Below are 15444 nucleotides of genomic sequence, written 5' to 3' on the forward strand. Positions count from 1 at the left end.
GTTTTTTTTTAAGTTGTTTATTTGTGCTCCTTACATAATAATAAATAAAATAGATAAAACGATAGACACTTCAATACCGAACAATAAAAAATACCATAATTCATCAAATCGTATTCTTTTTCTGAAGCTATTTTCTTGTGGCATCTTAATGCAATTACTACTTTTAATGGGAATAAACCACAATTTAAGTTTACAGTAAATTTATTTTTTGACGTCGGAAATCATTCTCAAAATTAAACAAATTTTGTTTTTTGTTACTTGCTGAAAAATTTCTTCTAATAATTTAATTTTGTCTGACATATATTATACATTTTAAAGTAGACGAATTTAAAATGATATTGCCAATATTGCCGAATTACGTTCCTGGGATGACTTTATTGTAAGATAGTTCATTCGGTTACATGAAATCAACTTTAACTTAAGAATATCCGTTAGAAAAAATCATAGCATATGATTCGTCTTTAAAAAGACAACCACACGCAATGATGACAGTAAAATTCTCTTGTAGTGACTCCATAGTAAATCATGAGGAAAAATCCAGGAAAAATTCTCATAATACTATAATGTGGTACATCTCCACAAATAACCTACTTTTGTAATTTTCAGTCTGTGCCAAAATACGAGCATTGTTGTAGTCTAACAGATGACCGGTGTTTTTATAGTGCTCGACTACTGCACAAGTATTTTTTCCTAAGCGGCAATCACTTTTATGCTGTGTGATACGTTGTTTTAGCCACTGCGATGTATGGCCAATGTAGCTTTTTTCACATCCTAGACACGGTATTTCAAATACCACATTACTTCTATATAAGGTTGGTACTGGGTCTTTAATTTTAGAAAAAAGTTGTTTGCTATTTATGGTACTGTATTTAGCTATATTAATATTGGAAACATCTTTAAATATGAATATGACAGACTGAGTTAGACCGTTAATAAAGGGGAGTTTTTTTATACTTGATTGACTCATTGTTAGAGTCAAGGACACGACCATCATAGAAATTACTGCTGTAAATGAGTTTTTTTTTAAATATGTTTAGGATAGCCGTTTTTTCGAAAAATTTTGTATAATATGTGCAGATTTTTTTGTAACAAATTATCATTAACAATGGACATTATCCTGTTTTTCATACCCAATACTGTATTATATTTTTGACGAGTGGTGTGGTTTGAAAAGTAATTCATATACCTGCCCGATGCTGTTGGCTTTTGGTACCAATCCAATGTCAGAATATTGTCATTTGTTCTTATTACCTTTGTGTCTAAAAATGGTATACTAAGATCTGTCTCAGTTTCAATTGTGAACTGAAGATGTTCATTAAATGAATTAAAAATGTTTAATTTGGTATTGATGTGATAAGATGGAACTGCACATATGATGTCATCGACATATTTATATATAAATGGTAATTCGAAAGGTAATTGTGTGATTAAATTGTCTAAGAGATGATCAGTTACAATAGTAGCAAGGATGGGACTAATCGGGGAACCCATAGGTGTTCCAAAAATTTGGGAGTAAAATTTTTCATTGAAACTGAAATAAGTGTTATTAAAAATGAACCTGAGAATTAGTAAAAAATTACCTTTAGATAATGTCGTGTAGTCTTTTATAAGGTTCCAATTTGATTCTATAATGTCCGTGACCATATTTAGTGGAATGTTTGTTAATAAAGAAACCACATCCAAAGAAATCAAAACATAATCTTTTGGTAACTGCATTCCCCTAACAGCATTGACAAAGGTAAATGTGTCCTTAGAATTATAATTATTGCGATATTCAAAGGCATCATTTAATATATCAACAAGAAATTTAGAAATGTTGTACGTAGTGGACTTTAAGGAACTTACAATAGGCCTGAGAGGAACGTCCAATTTATGGATTTTAGGGAAACAATAAAGTTTAGGAGAACATGAGTCATAGATTGTTAACTTTTTTGCAACTTGTTCAGTAAGTTGGTGTTGGTTTTTTAATGTTTTTATTAAGTCATTATATTTTTTCTGTATCACTTTCTGTGTATGTATATGTATATATTTCTGTCTTTGTCCAAACTAATATATGTCGATCTGTCGTTTAACAACGTTAATGTTTTGTCGATATAATCCTGTTTGTTCATAGCTACCGTACATCCACCTTTGTCAGATTGTAAAATATATATGTCTGAATGTAACTTCAAATATTCTTGAACATGTTTAAACGTTTTGTTTAATGTTGTGGGGGGTTTAGATGTTGAATTGTGTAGATAATTAGTTACTACATTTGTTACTTGTGCCCTAAGTAGATCCTTAGATTCAACTGTTACCTCATCGATGATATTTTCTACATCTGCTAAAAAAATGACTAACTTAAAATCTTGGGGTGTACAACTTTAATGAAACAATGGGCGAAGAAACTCTAAGAAACTCAATATTTCCCTATTTATTTGATAGCTTCATCAGAAGTACACTGTAAAACAATTTGAACATTACAAAAGTGGCGTACAAATACATTTAAAAAACACTTACAGAAATTAAAAGATTTAACAAATAAAAACTGACATTGAAGTTTATAAAATATTGAATGAAAGATTAAATTGTCTTAAGCACGTTCGTTACAGCAATACGATAAAAAATTAAAAGTACTTGAAATGTAAAAATAAAAATAACAACAAAAGAAACGTTAGAAGAACGATATTTCTTTGATGAATTATTAAGGTTAGTTGTTATTAAGGTGAATGTTAGCTATTTTGAATATTTATAAATGTTGTTCAATTGCAATATATGTTACTTAACTGTCCAGTGTCCGTTTTATAATTTAAAGTGTTTTTATTTTGGTTATTGTGATACATCTCAAGAAATAATCTACTTTTGTAGTTATCAGTCTGTGCCAAAATGTGAGCTTTGTTATAGTCTAGCATATGACCGTTGTTTTCATAGTGATCAACTACTGCTCAAGTACTTTTTCCCAAGCGGGAATCACTTTTATGTTATGTGTTACGTTGTTTTAGCCATTGTGATGTTTAGCCAATGTAACTATTTTCACATTCTAGACACGGTATTTCATAAAAAACAGTACTTTTGTATAAGGTTGGTACTAGATCTTTGACCTAACTTATCTATGCAACCATAGATGCGCCTATGGCTGCCCTTTGTTTTGGCCGCATGCGTCCGGTACATGAACAGCACTCTTGAAAAGATCGGCACTAGGTATTCCTTAAATCTTAAAAATATTATAATGAAGAAAAAAAAAAATAAAAAAAACTTAATGAAACAAAGTTTTTATACCATGTTTAATTATGTAAAAGTAATTTTGTTACTTCACATATTTTAAAAACATACAAAAACTTAACTATACATTTTTCAAGATTTTTCCTTTAAATTTTTCTCACATTTCAACAGAAACTGTATAAAAGTTTGGAATGCTTTCAAATGGATTTGTATTTAGTAAAAATTTACTTTTTAATAATAAACATACATTTTTCAAAAGCATATCCGTATCGTTCGCCTTTATTGTTAATAAATTCTAAATTTAAATATTCCGTCGAGAAATGGAAATCAAACGGTTCATTTCAGAGACACTTTAATTTAATTGCTGTTCCTTTACGATTCCTTTTATTTAAATATAAAGCGTTTCACTATAGTCAAGTTCTAGTAGGTTGAGAAATAATTTCGTTATTTCCTCCCAATCTTGTATTCTATTAGATATTAAGATAAAAATCTTATACAGCGAAAATATATAGGTAGCCAACAAATAAAGTAATTTTTTTTTAAATAAAATATTTTTCCAAAAGCTCACCATTGAAATGAAATTATGTCTGAAAGTATCTGATCCACCAAATAAATATAAATATCGCAGATTTTAGCTACCTTAGTATATCGGGTGGGTCAAAATAATCGGGATGGTCGGAATATTTTTAGAAATATACATCGGGTCGCAAAACATAAGAGAACTTTTTTAATATTTTTCACAATTCTATCGAATCATATCAAACATAAACTCGGCACCCCCTGTGGGTGAGGTGAGAGGAAACTTTAAAATCTTAAACAAAAACCTCCATTTTTTTTATTGCGGATATAGATTCCTCATAAAAAATATATAACTTTAATTGGTAACATTTTTGACGAATTGCTGATAGATGGTGGATCTGAAAAATATATTTTATACTGATACCCTAGGAAAATTTACTAGGATTTATCTAGAATTTACTTAAATATTTTGTTTATAAGATTCTTTTTATTTTATTATAATATATGGTATATTAGAATACGACTTCTTTAATTACTTATTTTCATTACACATATATCTTCATAATCTTTTAAATTTTCATATTTAAATTGGCTGATTCATATTATGTTTGTCAAGTTTTGAACCACTTGTCTAAATCACCACACGTTTTCGGGAAAACCATTAATTTTAATTCCAAACACTTAAAATAAATCGTTTTGTAAAGAGCAACTTCTTGAGGTCTTATCTAATCTATCGCATCTTTCAATAAGGGGATGCATACACTATTGTGTTCTAATGTCCCGAGTTGCAGCGCTAAAATTTAATTTATTAAGTGCGACCGTTCGAAGGATCGCTGGTTGGACCATCTAGGTGAGGGGACTTGTCTTGATCACATGATGCTCACATCGAAACACAAACTTTTTGACCAGATGTTGCCTTTCATCTTTCTGCTACACACAGTATTCAAGATGTAAGTTACTTTTTTCTGAATTAATAACAATTGATAAATTATGTCAAGTGTTTTCCTTATTTTACAATTATACCTATTGTATTCCATTATTTATTATTTATATTGTTATGATTAAAATGTATTAAAATCTAATAAAAAATTAAATTCACCGACCGGTAAAGTCGTTTCACCCTATAAATCGAAATGTTATATTTTGTAAGATTCAAATATTTGAATCAGTAATGGCTTTTCTAAATTAGTAGAAAGTAGGCAGTTGGAAGATTTATACGGTAATATATGATAACAATAAAGTTATTTCTCAGAAACGATTAATGTTAATAGCCAAAAGATAGCTATTTTAGAATATACGTTTTAAGCCTTTTGTTTACAAAGAAATTGGCCAAATAATTAGAAAGTTTTGTGGTCAGGGATAAGTATACAATAACCGAAGTAGTATTAGCTGTATTGTCAAGAGAAACTAGGAAGTAAAGAAAATATCTTATTTACGTAAAATTTATAAATAAAAAGGTTATGTGATATCATAATAGCATTGAGCTTGTGTCTAACAAGTCACAGAAATTTAATTGTTTGAAAGGAATGGCATGGTATGTAGGATGTGTGTGTCTGATTGTGAGAAGGAAGTCATGTTTTGCTCGGGAAATGGAAGATAACTGTGATTTAAACGTCGAAAGAAGCAAGTTGTTTTTGTTCCATATCCTGCAGTGAAAGTTAGCAGAGCTCTTGTCAAATAATAATTGTGAAAGGTGTTTTGACTCTGCGGAACGACCTGTAAGGATTGATAGCAGTGGACAACGAGGATACTACGAGGATAACACTAAGGATAGCAAGTACATCCTATAATAAACAAACAGGTGTATAGTCTATTTAGTACTAGTCGATTAAGTGAAAATCCTTTCGAGTAGAAAGAAATTGGGTTTCTGTGAGATAAGAGTTTGATCCAGGAGAGACTGTTGCGGCGATAGTATGTGCGGGAGACGTTGACAAGCAGAGGAGATGGCAGGCGTGTTTAGAGCAACTGAGAATACGAGCAAAAGGTGGGCAGATCACAGTCGTCAGAAGAAAAGGAGCCAGTGTAGAATTCTTGGAAATAAAAGGTTAGTTTGCCTTTTAGCTAAAAGACTTTCAACCACGATCATTACTACATATATCATAATTAATTTGGTTTTTATTATTTTATTCAGTGATTTCATTTCACAATAAATATAATCTTTTAATTCAGATAGACAAGAACTTAAAGAAGTAATATTTCTTGAAAGAAAATTCTTTGTCTTGATTTAATTAAAAAAAAAAAAAAAAGAAAATCCATAAAAGAGATCTTCTATTTTAATACAAGTCTAAACAATTATTGATAATTTGTATAGGAATTTTAAAGAATTTGTAATTTTAATTATACAGATTAGCGCATACGATATACGATTTTAATTAATTGTAAAATTGTCTGACTTTAACATTTTTCTTTTGATTCTTTTTTAATAAATTCTTTTTTAGTTTAGTCTCACAAAATTATTTGGTTTAATTTATTTTGCTATTGTTCATCCTTTCCTCAAAGGCAACTGCTTAAAGAATACTTTGAATACCACTTATTATAATTAAGGATAAAAGATCAAATTTTAATTAAAATTAATTTATTAGTTTTTGCAAACTTAAGCCTAAGGCATATATATATATATATATTTATATATATATATATATATATATATATATATATATATATATATATATATGTATATATATATATATATATATATATATATATATATAATATATATATATATATATATATATATATATATATATATATATATATATATATAATTATTGATGTAAACTAAATTTCTTAAGTCAACATTATTGTGAAATATTTAATTTACCTGTCAACAATCCGGTACCAACAGCAACGGCAATAGTTATAGCCAACCCAAATAGTTGATATCCAGCTTGTTCTCCTGCATTACGTCCAGTTGTTCCGTCTCTAGCAGGATATACACTATACAATTCTGTACCATACAACTGCTCAGTTGCTATTCCTGCCATCAATACGCTAAGAAGACCAGATAATATACCCGGCATTCCGTGGAGGTTGTGAACTCCGCAAGTGTCTGGAATCCCCAAACGCTTCTCTATCAATGGCTATAAAATTTTAAAAATTTAAGCGAAAACTTAAAAATAATAAGCAAATAGTAATAATACAAAGATGTAGCTGCTTTTTACTAGTAACTATTAACGTTAATACCAATGAAATATATGTTTAATTATTTTAAAAGACAGCAACATTAGCTCAACCAAAATCAAGATATATTTTATTATGAATAGAAGCATATTTTGTTTTTTTTTGTTGCTTATAATTTAGGATTTTTAGTCAAATACCTTATTTTACAAAATGTTTCGCTTATCTTAGTTATTTAAAAATTATCTTAATTATAAATTATATTAATAATCTTAATATTATCTAAAACTTAGCACGCACTGGGTCGGGACGGCACGGTTGAACGGTACGCATGAAATTAAAAAAAAACAGTAGCATTGTTTTCGCATGTGATGCGCCTACTTGGACGTCACGGTCCTCAGAAAAAACTCAAGCAGTTATGTTTAAAAAGAGAAAAGAAACCCCAGACGAACAGCTTACAGTACAAAACCAACCCGTCAAATGGAAAAGAAAAGCAAAATACCTATAAGTCACAATGTTTAAATACTATTCTTACAGATTGCGCCCATTATTCTGCATAGCATCTTTCTTTCAAAGACAAGTGGACAGTTTGCGTCTATTTTCTAGATGGTCCATGTTTCTGACCCATATGTCAGCATTGGTAGGATTATTATATTGTTTGTTTGGTTTTTTTTATCTTAAATTTCTGCTCTTTGGATAGCATTATCCTTTATTTTACTTCTTTAGATGTGTCATTCTTACTTGGTATAAGGGAACCCAGATAAGGTAAGGTAAAATATTTACTACCTCAATAGTGGTAGTCTATGCCAAAGTTTTGTTTGGCATTTCTATCGTTATCTCCGTTAAGTGAAATGGAAGTCAACGTTTCGGTTTTTTTGTCGTTTATTTTAAGGCCCATATTTTGTACAGCCGTTAAGAAGATGGTGACCATCTCTCGTGCCCTCGTCTGGTGCATGCGTTCAAATTCAAATCGTCGGCGTAAGCAATAATCTGCGGTGTCTTGTGCAAAACACTGGTTGACTGCAAAAACAACATATACAAAGATAAGAAAAAGAATAAGTATTTCTATCTAAACGCAGTTATTTTGGCCTAGACACTCAACTAAGAGAAGGGAAATACATATGTCAAAAGCAACACAGTGAAAACTTTATAAAACAATAATACGCCTAGTGCTCACGTATTGGTCGAAAAGAAAAGTATTAAGGACCATACATGCCCGAGTTAACGAAACAGGATCTGTGGAGAAGATGAAATAATTTCGAACTGGTGACGCAGATATCGTGAAAATCATCAAAATAAACCGATTAAGATGGGTGGGCGACGTTATGCGGATGGACAAAAGAGATCCTATCTAAAATAACCATGCTAAATAGACCGGCCGGAAAAAAGAAGGGGCGACCTAAGCTCAGATATCTAAATGATGTGCAGGACGATTTAAAAAAGATTGGAGTAAGGGGATGGAGAAGACAGACACTTTACAGATAAAGACGCAAGAATGTTTTGAAGCAGACCAGGGCTCATAAGGGGCTGTAGCGTCATTTGATGATGATGATAAATTTATAGGGTATGTTAAGTTCATTCATGTTCTATTTAAAATTATTAGTTTTTTCTAGAATTTACCTGCCTACCTGACCTGCCCACGTAGTCTAAAACCAATTCAATATTCAAAAAGGAGTTTTTTCACGCACGTACTTAAACGGCTGTACAGAGTGTTACAGAATATTTTGTATATTGTATTCAGGGGAGTTATACCCCTATAATTTTTAATATAAGTAAATCGACAATTCATCAGATTGCAACCCTGAAACAAATTTTGAAAAAAACACTGGGATATGGCATTAATACTCATCACATATTTATAGACTACAAAGCAGCCGACGACTCTGTGAATAGAAGAGAAATGTTCAAAGCAATGAAAAAGCTAGGAATACCAAATCAATTGGTAAATTTAACAAAACTAACTCTTAAAAAAGTTGAATGTTAGTACGAATTTAGGGCGAACTGTTTGACCCTTTTAAAACAAATAACGGGCTGCATTAGGGATACTCTCTCTCTCCAGTATACTGTTTAATCTAGCTCTGTAAAAATTAATATGTATGTCACAAATCACGACCACTGGTTCAATATATAATAAGTCACTGCAAATCCTGGCCTATGCTGATGATATCAATATTCTTGGGAGAACGGAAAACGCTGTACGAGTGGCGTATGTAGCATTGAAAGAATCAGCTACAAAAATGGCTTTAATAATAAACACCAACAAAACGATGTATATAACAATAGGCACGCAACCACAAATCCTACGACCACTTGTTATAGAAAACGACGTCATCGAAGCAGTGAACGAATTTCTGGGAGCGCTCCTTAACACTGAAAATAATATTACCGCAAAGATAAACTTCAGAATTTGCATGGCCAACAGATGCTATTTTGGGATCAATCTCCTCCTTAAATCCACAATTATATCGAGAAATATAAAAATAAAAATAATAATATGCCCAGTCCTAACATATGGTTTAGAGACTTGAACTCTAACAAAAAATAATGAAAACAGGTTAGGATGTTTTGAAAGAAAAGTACTAAAGTGAATCTATGGAGCAGTAAATGACAATGTGAGTGTGGAGAAGATGATAAAACTTCGAACTTTATAGAATATACTAGAAACCTGTTATAGTAAAATATATTAAGATAGGACGTCTGCGGTGGATAGGGCATGTAATGCGGATGGAACAAAATGACCCCAGGGCCCACGCAGGATTGTAAAGCCAGAATGATGATGATGATGTTAAGTTCATTTATGGCTTCATATAATGTACATCTTGGGATGCTATTATACGCTGAATTAAAGCCCACAAAGAGATGAACCGTAGCAATATTAAAATTATACTTATTTTCTAGAATTCACCTGCCTAACTGACCTACCTACGTAGTCTAAAACTACTTCAACATTCACCAAGGAGTTTTTCCACGCACGTACTTAAGCAGCTGTACAGGGTATTACAGAATATTTTGTATATTGTATTATTATTGTATTATACCCCTATAATTTTTACATTTTAACAGATTTCCCTTTTTGTGAAATGGACATATGATTACTCTAGCAGTAGTTCTTCTTCCCAGTCTTTGACTATCATGTTGTGAATTTGACGTTTAATCCTTTTACTTCCATGTTTGTTGAGCTTTGCGTGGGGATGCAGTTGAATCCTGGGGATGTCACTCTCCCTTCCAATATAATATTGGAGTTCTCTCAACAGTCAGAAATATATTCATCTAAAAGTTTATCTGCTTTTGCAAAGTGTTAAAATCATATAAATAGCTTTAAAAAAAGTTACCTGCTTTGATAAGTTATGATACTTATGCTGGTTAAAGAATACTCGTAACAAAAAGCGAGTAAAATTAGCTTGTCATGTTTGAACCTCTGTTTCTGCTCATCAACATATATTTCAGGTATATTATCAAGTTCAAATGTAGCTTGGTAATCAACTTGACCCAAAAGACTACGGTTGCAAGTCGACATCGACAACTTATTGGAAGCAATTCAGACTTGCACCGAAAAAACTCCTCTACATATTTTTTTTGCAATAATTGTAAAGAGGGATGTAATGCAAAATGCGGCTGCAAAAAAGTTAAATTGTTTTGCCCATTAACATGTACCAGTTATCAAGGTCAGTCTTGCTGCAAAAATGAATCGTCATCAGACAAGGGGTCGTAAAATATCAGCGGAGATACATCTAATGGATTGTTATTAGAACAATTTACTTGCATTCAGTAGAAAGTAGTAGTATGTAGTAGTAATGTTTTTTTTATTGAATAGTATTGAATTAAACACAATCACAATGGATCGTGGAATAGACCGACCTTTTAGTATACAATTTAGTGGAGTAGGTAGATCAATAAAAGGCTGTCAAAAAAATTGGACGTTTCTTTATACTTACTGATAAACGACTATATCCATAAACGGAAATCACTCCGGCAAGTATGCCTATGGCTACAGCTCCTAAAGGCTGAATCATAAGATTCGCTGCAGCTCCCACCGCGACACCACCCGCTAGAGTTGAATTTTGAACATGAACCATGTCGAACTTTTTCTCATGTGTTAGTAACATGGAAGCTGCGAAAGCTGTGACCGTGCAAGCAGCTAAAGAAAGATACGTATTGACGATAGCCATGTTCTTTTGGCTACCTTCTAATTCTATGGCGTTAAAACTAGGCCAATAAATATACAGGAACACAGTACCTGTAACAATTAAAAAATAATTATTGCATTTGATTACAATAAAACTTTAATGTAATACAAAAACATAATTTAATAAAGCAAAATCACAAATTTTACTTTTGGAGAACAACAAAACCATTAAGCCTTAATATATTGATTGTTTATGAGCCACCACACAATATTGACTGCTCTTTTTGGAGTTGATTTAAGTTTGCAAATGCACATACACAGTTAATTGTATCCCAAAATAAATCCAATCAGTATAACGTAACACTCAACGAAACAAACGAGACAAAATCAAAACTAGTTGCATAAGTTTCTAAGCTTTCTATGCAATTTGTTTGTCTTCTATTTTAGTTCTCTTAACTAGATTCAATCACTCTATGCTCAAATAGTAACTACGTCGAATACGTAAGGTTGGACACAAATAAGAAAAAATATAAAAAACTCATGATTTGCAACTAAAATGTCATGTGGGCTTTATTGCGAAATTAACATTTTTGTGAAACACAATAAAACTAAAGTACATCTATTCGCAATATGTAAATTAAGTTTTTCTTATGTTTTTTGTAATAACTTTTCGTTTTAGATAAATGTTATTTTGGAATATACGGTTACTATTTGCTAACCAAAACTTTAGTTGTTCTTTATTATTGAGCAACGATTATTGTTCTTTATTGCTTGTTATTATTGAACAATGAAATCGAATCATTACAGTATCATTACTACGTTTTTATTGCCATGGAAAAGTCGCGAAAAGAATGAATAAGAAATGTTATTCAAAATCCCTTTGAGACTAGACAAAGACCTCTAATTCTGAGAAAATTATCAAAATATAATTTAACTGGTAACATTTATTTATTTCTAAAAAAATTTCTAACAAATCGATATTTTAGAGAAATAAGAAAAGGAAAAATATTAAAACCACATGCTTTGGATGTGGTTCGATATCTGGTTCATTAAAGAGTTGGTATAATTCGAAATTAAATCTTTTGCGACACTGCCTTTGATCGTTTATAGCTCCAAATATGTTGTACTTGTACCCAGTAGAATAAGGTCAACCCCAAAGTAGTGTTCTTGGACCTGTGATTTACCTACTATACAGCATGGATTTCCCAGCCACGAACTCAATAACGGTACGACGTTCGCGGATGATACTGTAATATTAGCATCGCATAAAAATGCTACAAAAAACCTACAAAAACAAGATCAAATTTTGACTGGACAAAAAATGAAAAATAAAAGCAAATGAGGCCAAATCCAAACAAGCAACCTGCACAATAAACAAGGATACCTTCCCTCAAGTCACAATGAATGGTATCTAGCTGTAACAAACCAATAAGTTTAAGTACCCTGGTATGCATTTAGATCAACGTAGGACGTGTAGAACACATATCTTTACAAAACGTATACAATTCTGATTAAAACTGCACCAAATGTACTGGCTCATTGGTAGGAAATCCAGACTAAAAATAGATAAGAAGCTCCTAATCTACGAATCAATCCTAAAGCCGGTATAAACATACGGAATAGAACTCTGGGGTACTGCTAGTAACTCAAACCTTGAAATCCCCCAATGATTTTACTGCGCATAATATCAGATGCTTCGTGGTACGTGCCCAATCATCTAATCAAAACTAACTTGAAAATATCCATAAAAACAGAAATAACACGTTACAGTGATAAACACAAACATAAAGTCAGCTACACGAAACCACCAGAGAGGGAGAGAGAAAAATTTATTGTTTCTAAAATGAGTTACATTTATAAAACACAATATGACACGGTACAAACAAAGTACAAGATACATTAAAATAAAATATAAAATTTCCATAATAATAAAGTTATCAATTAGCGCAAATGTATTCAAAAATTCCATACCTACCATAGTAACACTTAGATAATACAAACTTCTTGATTGTTCTACAGAATATAAAGATATTGCTTGAGGATCTTATATCGAGTGATAGATGATTAAACACTTCCTTTCCAGTGCAAATAAATGATTTTTTAATTAATAAAGAAGAGGGAATTGGAGGTAGAAGACCATAAGTTAGACAAGTGTTATAAAAGCAATCTGTCAGAATATCCTCTTTTTATTTTTTAAAAACTAAGGACACTATTTCAAGGGTATAATATATACTCAATGGCATTAGAAGTGTTACACCTAGAAGGAATAAATTCTTGAACTTAATTTTTTGGCAACAGAATGACAACATTTAAAACATGCTATGATAACAATATGAATGTTTTATCTTTTCTACTTTTTGTAAAAATAAAGTTTTACCTTTAATTTTTTTTGTGAAGATACCGATTTGTAAAAACCGGTTTGTATAGAAATTTTTAGTTATTATTCCTCAGTCTAATTGTATTCAGTGTAAGAAAATGCCTCGAGTTCGAAGACATCAAAATTACCACCATGTAAGCGATTTTGACAGGGGCAGAATTATAGGGTATAGAGATATGGGTTTGTCGTATCGCGAAATAGGCCGTCGCGTTAATTGTACGGCAATAACGGTTATGCGTGTCTGTCGTGTGTGGACAAACGAAGGTAGGGGAACACGGTCTGCGATACCATTTTGCTACTACGCGTCAAATTGCTGACCAATGGTTTGGAGTAGTAGGTAGACCTGTTAGTATGCGTATACTATATCGTCGCATTCGAGCCTTTGGACTGGTTTCATTCCGCCCAAGACTAGTACTTCCTTTGACTGCGGATTACTGTCATCAACGTTTGAATTAGTGCAGAGAACGGCAGCATTGGATGGCATAATGGCATAATGTAGCATTCAGCGATGAATCAAGATTCTGTTTAGGAATGCATGATGATCGTAGGATGGTAAGACACCGCCGTGGAGAGCGACGAGATATCGGGTTTGCTGTTGAGAGACATGTACACAGGACAGTTGTAGTAATGGTTTGGGGGGCTATTGCCTATGGTAGCCGATCACCACTTGTGTTTATTCGAGGCAATATGACAGCTGCGCGTTATGTTGATGACATATTACAAACCACTTTACTGCCTAATCTCGACGCCCGTCGAGACGTCCTTTTTCAGCAAGACAACGCGCGTCCCCATATTGCTCATCAAACTATGGACTTTCTCCAAGAAGCTGGCGTTAATGTTTTGCCGTGGCCACCCCGTGCTCCGGATTTAAATCCTATCGAACATGTATGGGACATGATGGGAAGGAGACTGTCCACTCTGCACCATCCTCCATAGACTTTGGCACAGTTAATACATGAAGTTCAAGTTGCTTGGAACGAGGTGCTACAAGCAGACATCGATCATCTCATTTTGTCAATGCCTAGACGTACACAGGAGTGTATAAAATTAATGTAAATACATTAATTTTATTTTTAAACTTGTTAATAAAAATTCTTGACAACGTTATCGTTTCATTCTTGATGTAAATCTACCATGTTGCCAAAAACTTAATGCCGATATGGATGTCAAGCCCAAGAAACTATCCAACATCTTACCGGGAGCTGTCAGGCATTTGCTGCAACTGAATATAAGGAACGGCATGACTCAGTAGGTAAGATCCTCCATTAAGAGATAGCTTTTAAACTGGGACTTCTACAAACAAACCATCTCCCATATTATCAATACATTTTTGAGAGTATGCTTGAGAATGACAACTACAAGCTGTACTGGGATCGCACTGTGCTCACAGACCAAACAGTAGCACATAATAGACCAGATCTCGTGCTAGTTAATAAACTAATAAGACAAACAACACTAATCGATGTGGCGAACCTAACAACAATAATCTGCGTGTTAAGTATAACGAAAAGATCGCCAATTACAGAGATCTGGAAATACAAATAAGGAGACAATGGAGAATGGAAAGTACCCAAACGATACCTATTATACTTTCTACCACTGGAGTCATCCCGAAGAACCTCCTAGAAAACATAAAAAAGCTGGGTCTAAATGAACATCTTTATAAGATTATGCAGAAAGCTGTGCTACTTTCGACGTCCAGATGCGTGCGAAAATTTTTGGGAGATACACCGACGTACCAAGTCACCTAGGACTCGATAACATGAAAAGAGTCCCACCAGAGCTCAATCCTTTTGATACCGTAGGTATTTGGGATGAGCGAATGTTCCCTTATAGGGAGTGTGAGCCGTATGGCTAAATCTGGGTATAGTAAACTACTGTCATCCTCTTTATTTACACCATATAACATAAAAATGTTGGTTCGACTTACTCACTGTGAAATGATGTTGTTCTGCTAGCTAACTTAGGATGTTTGTGTAAATTGTTTTTAAATTTAAGTATGCCGATCTTTCTCGCTGGAGAAAATTCCCAAATGTCTTTAACAATATTCGTCAAACTATTCCACTTATTGTTTTTATGCTAATTTTAATTATTTGATTTGAAA

General features: G+C 32.4%; 1 protein-coding gene across 1 annotated transcript in view; it reads right to left on the reverse strand.

Moving 5' to 3' along the window:
* The window catches only part of Rh50 (Rhesus blood group-associated glycoprotein Rh50), a 200400-nt gene that overhangs the window by 54968 nt on the left and 129988 nt on the right, over positions 1–15444 (reverse strand). Inside the window, exons 5-6 of the mRNA XM_072527024.1 lie at positions 10773–11074; positions 6542–6800 (exon numbers count right to left, since the gene is read on the reverse strand). Of these exons, the coding sequence (XP_072383125.1) occupies positions 6542–6800; positions 10773–11074 (561 nt within the window). The remainder of the gene's footprint in view (positions 1–6541; positions 6801–10772; positions 11075–15444) is intronic.

The sequence above is a fragment of the Diabrotica undecimpunctata genome, chromosome 3 (genome assembly GCF_040954645.1).
Source record: "Diabrotica undecimpunctata isolate CICGRU chromosome 3, icDiaUnde3, whole genome shotgun sequence".
NCBI classification, from domain to species: domain Eukaryota; kingdom Metazoa; phylum Arthropoda; class Insecta; order Coleoptera; family Chrysomelidae; genus Diabrotica; species Diabrotica undecimpunctata.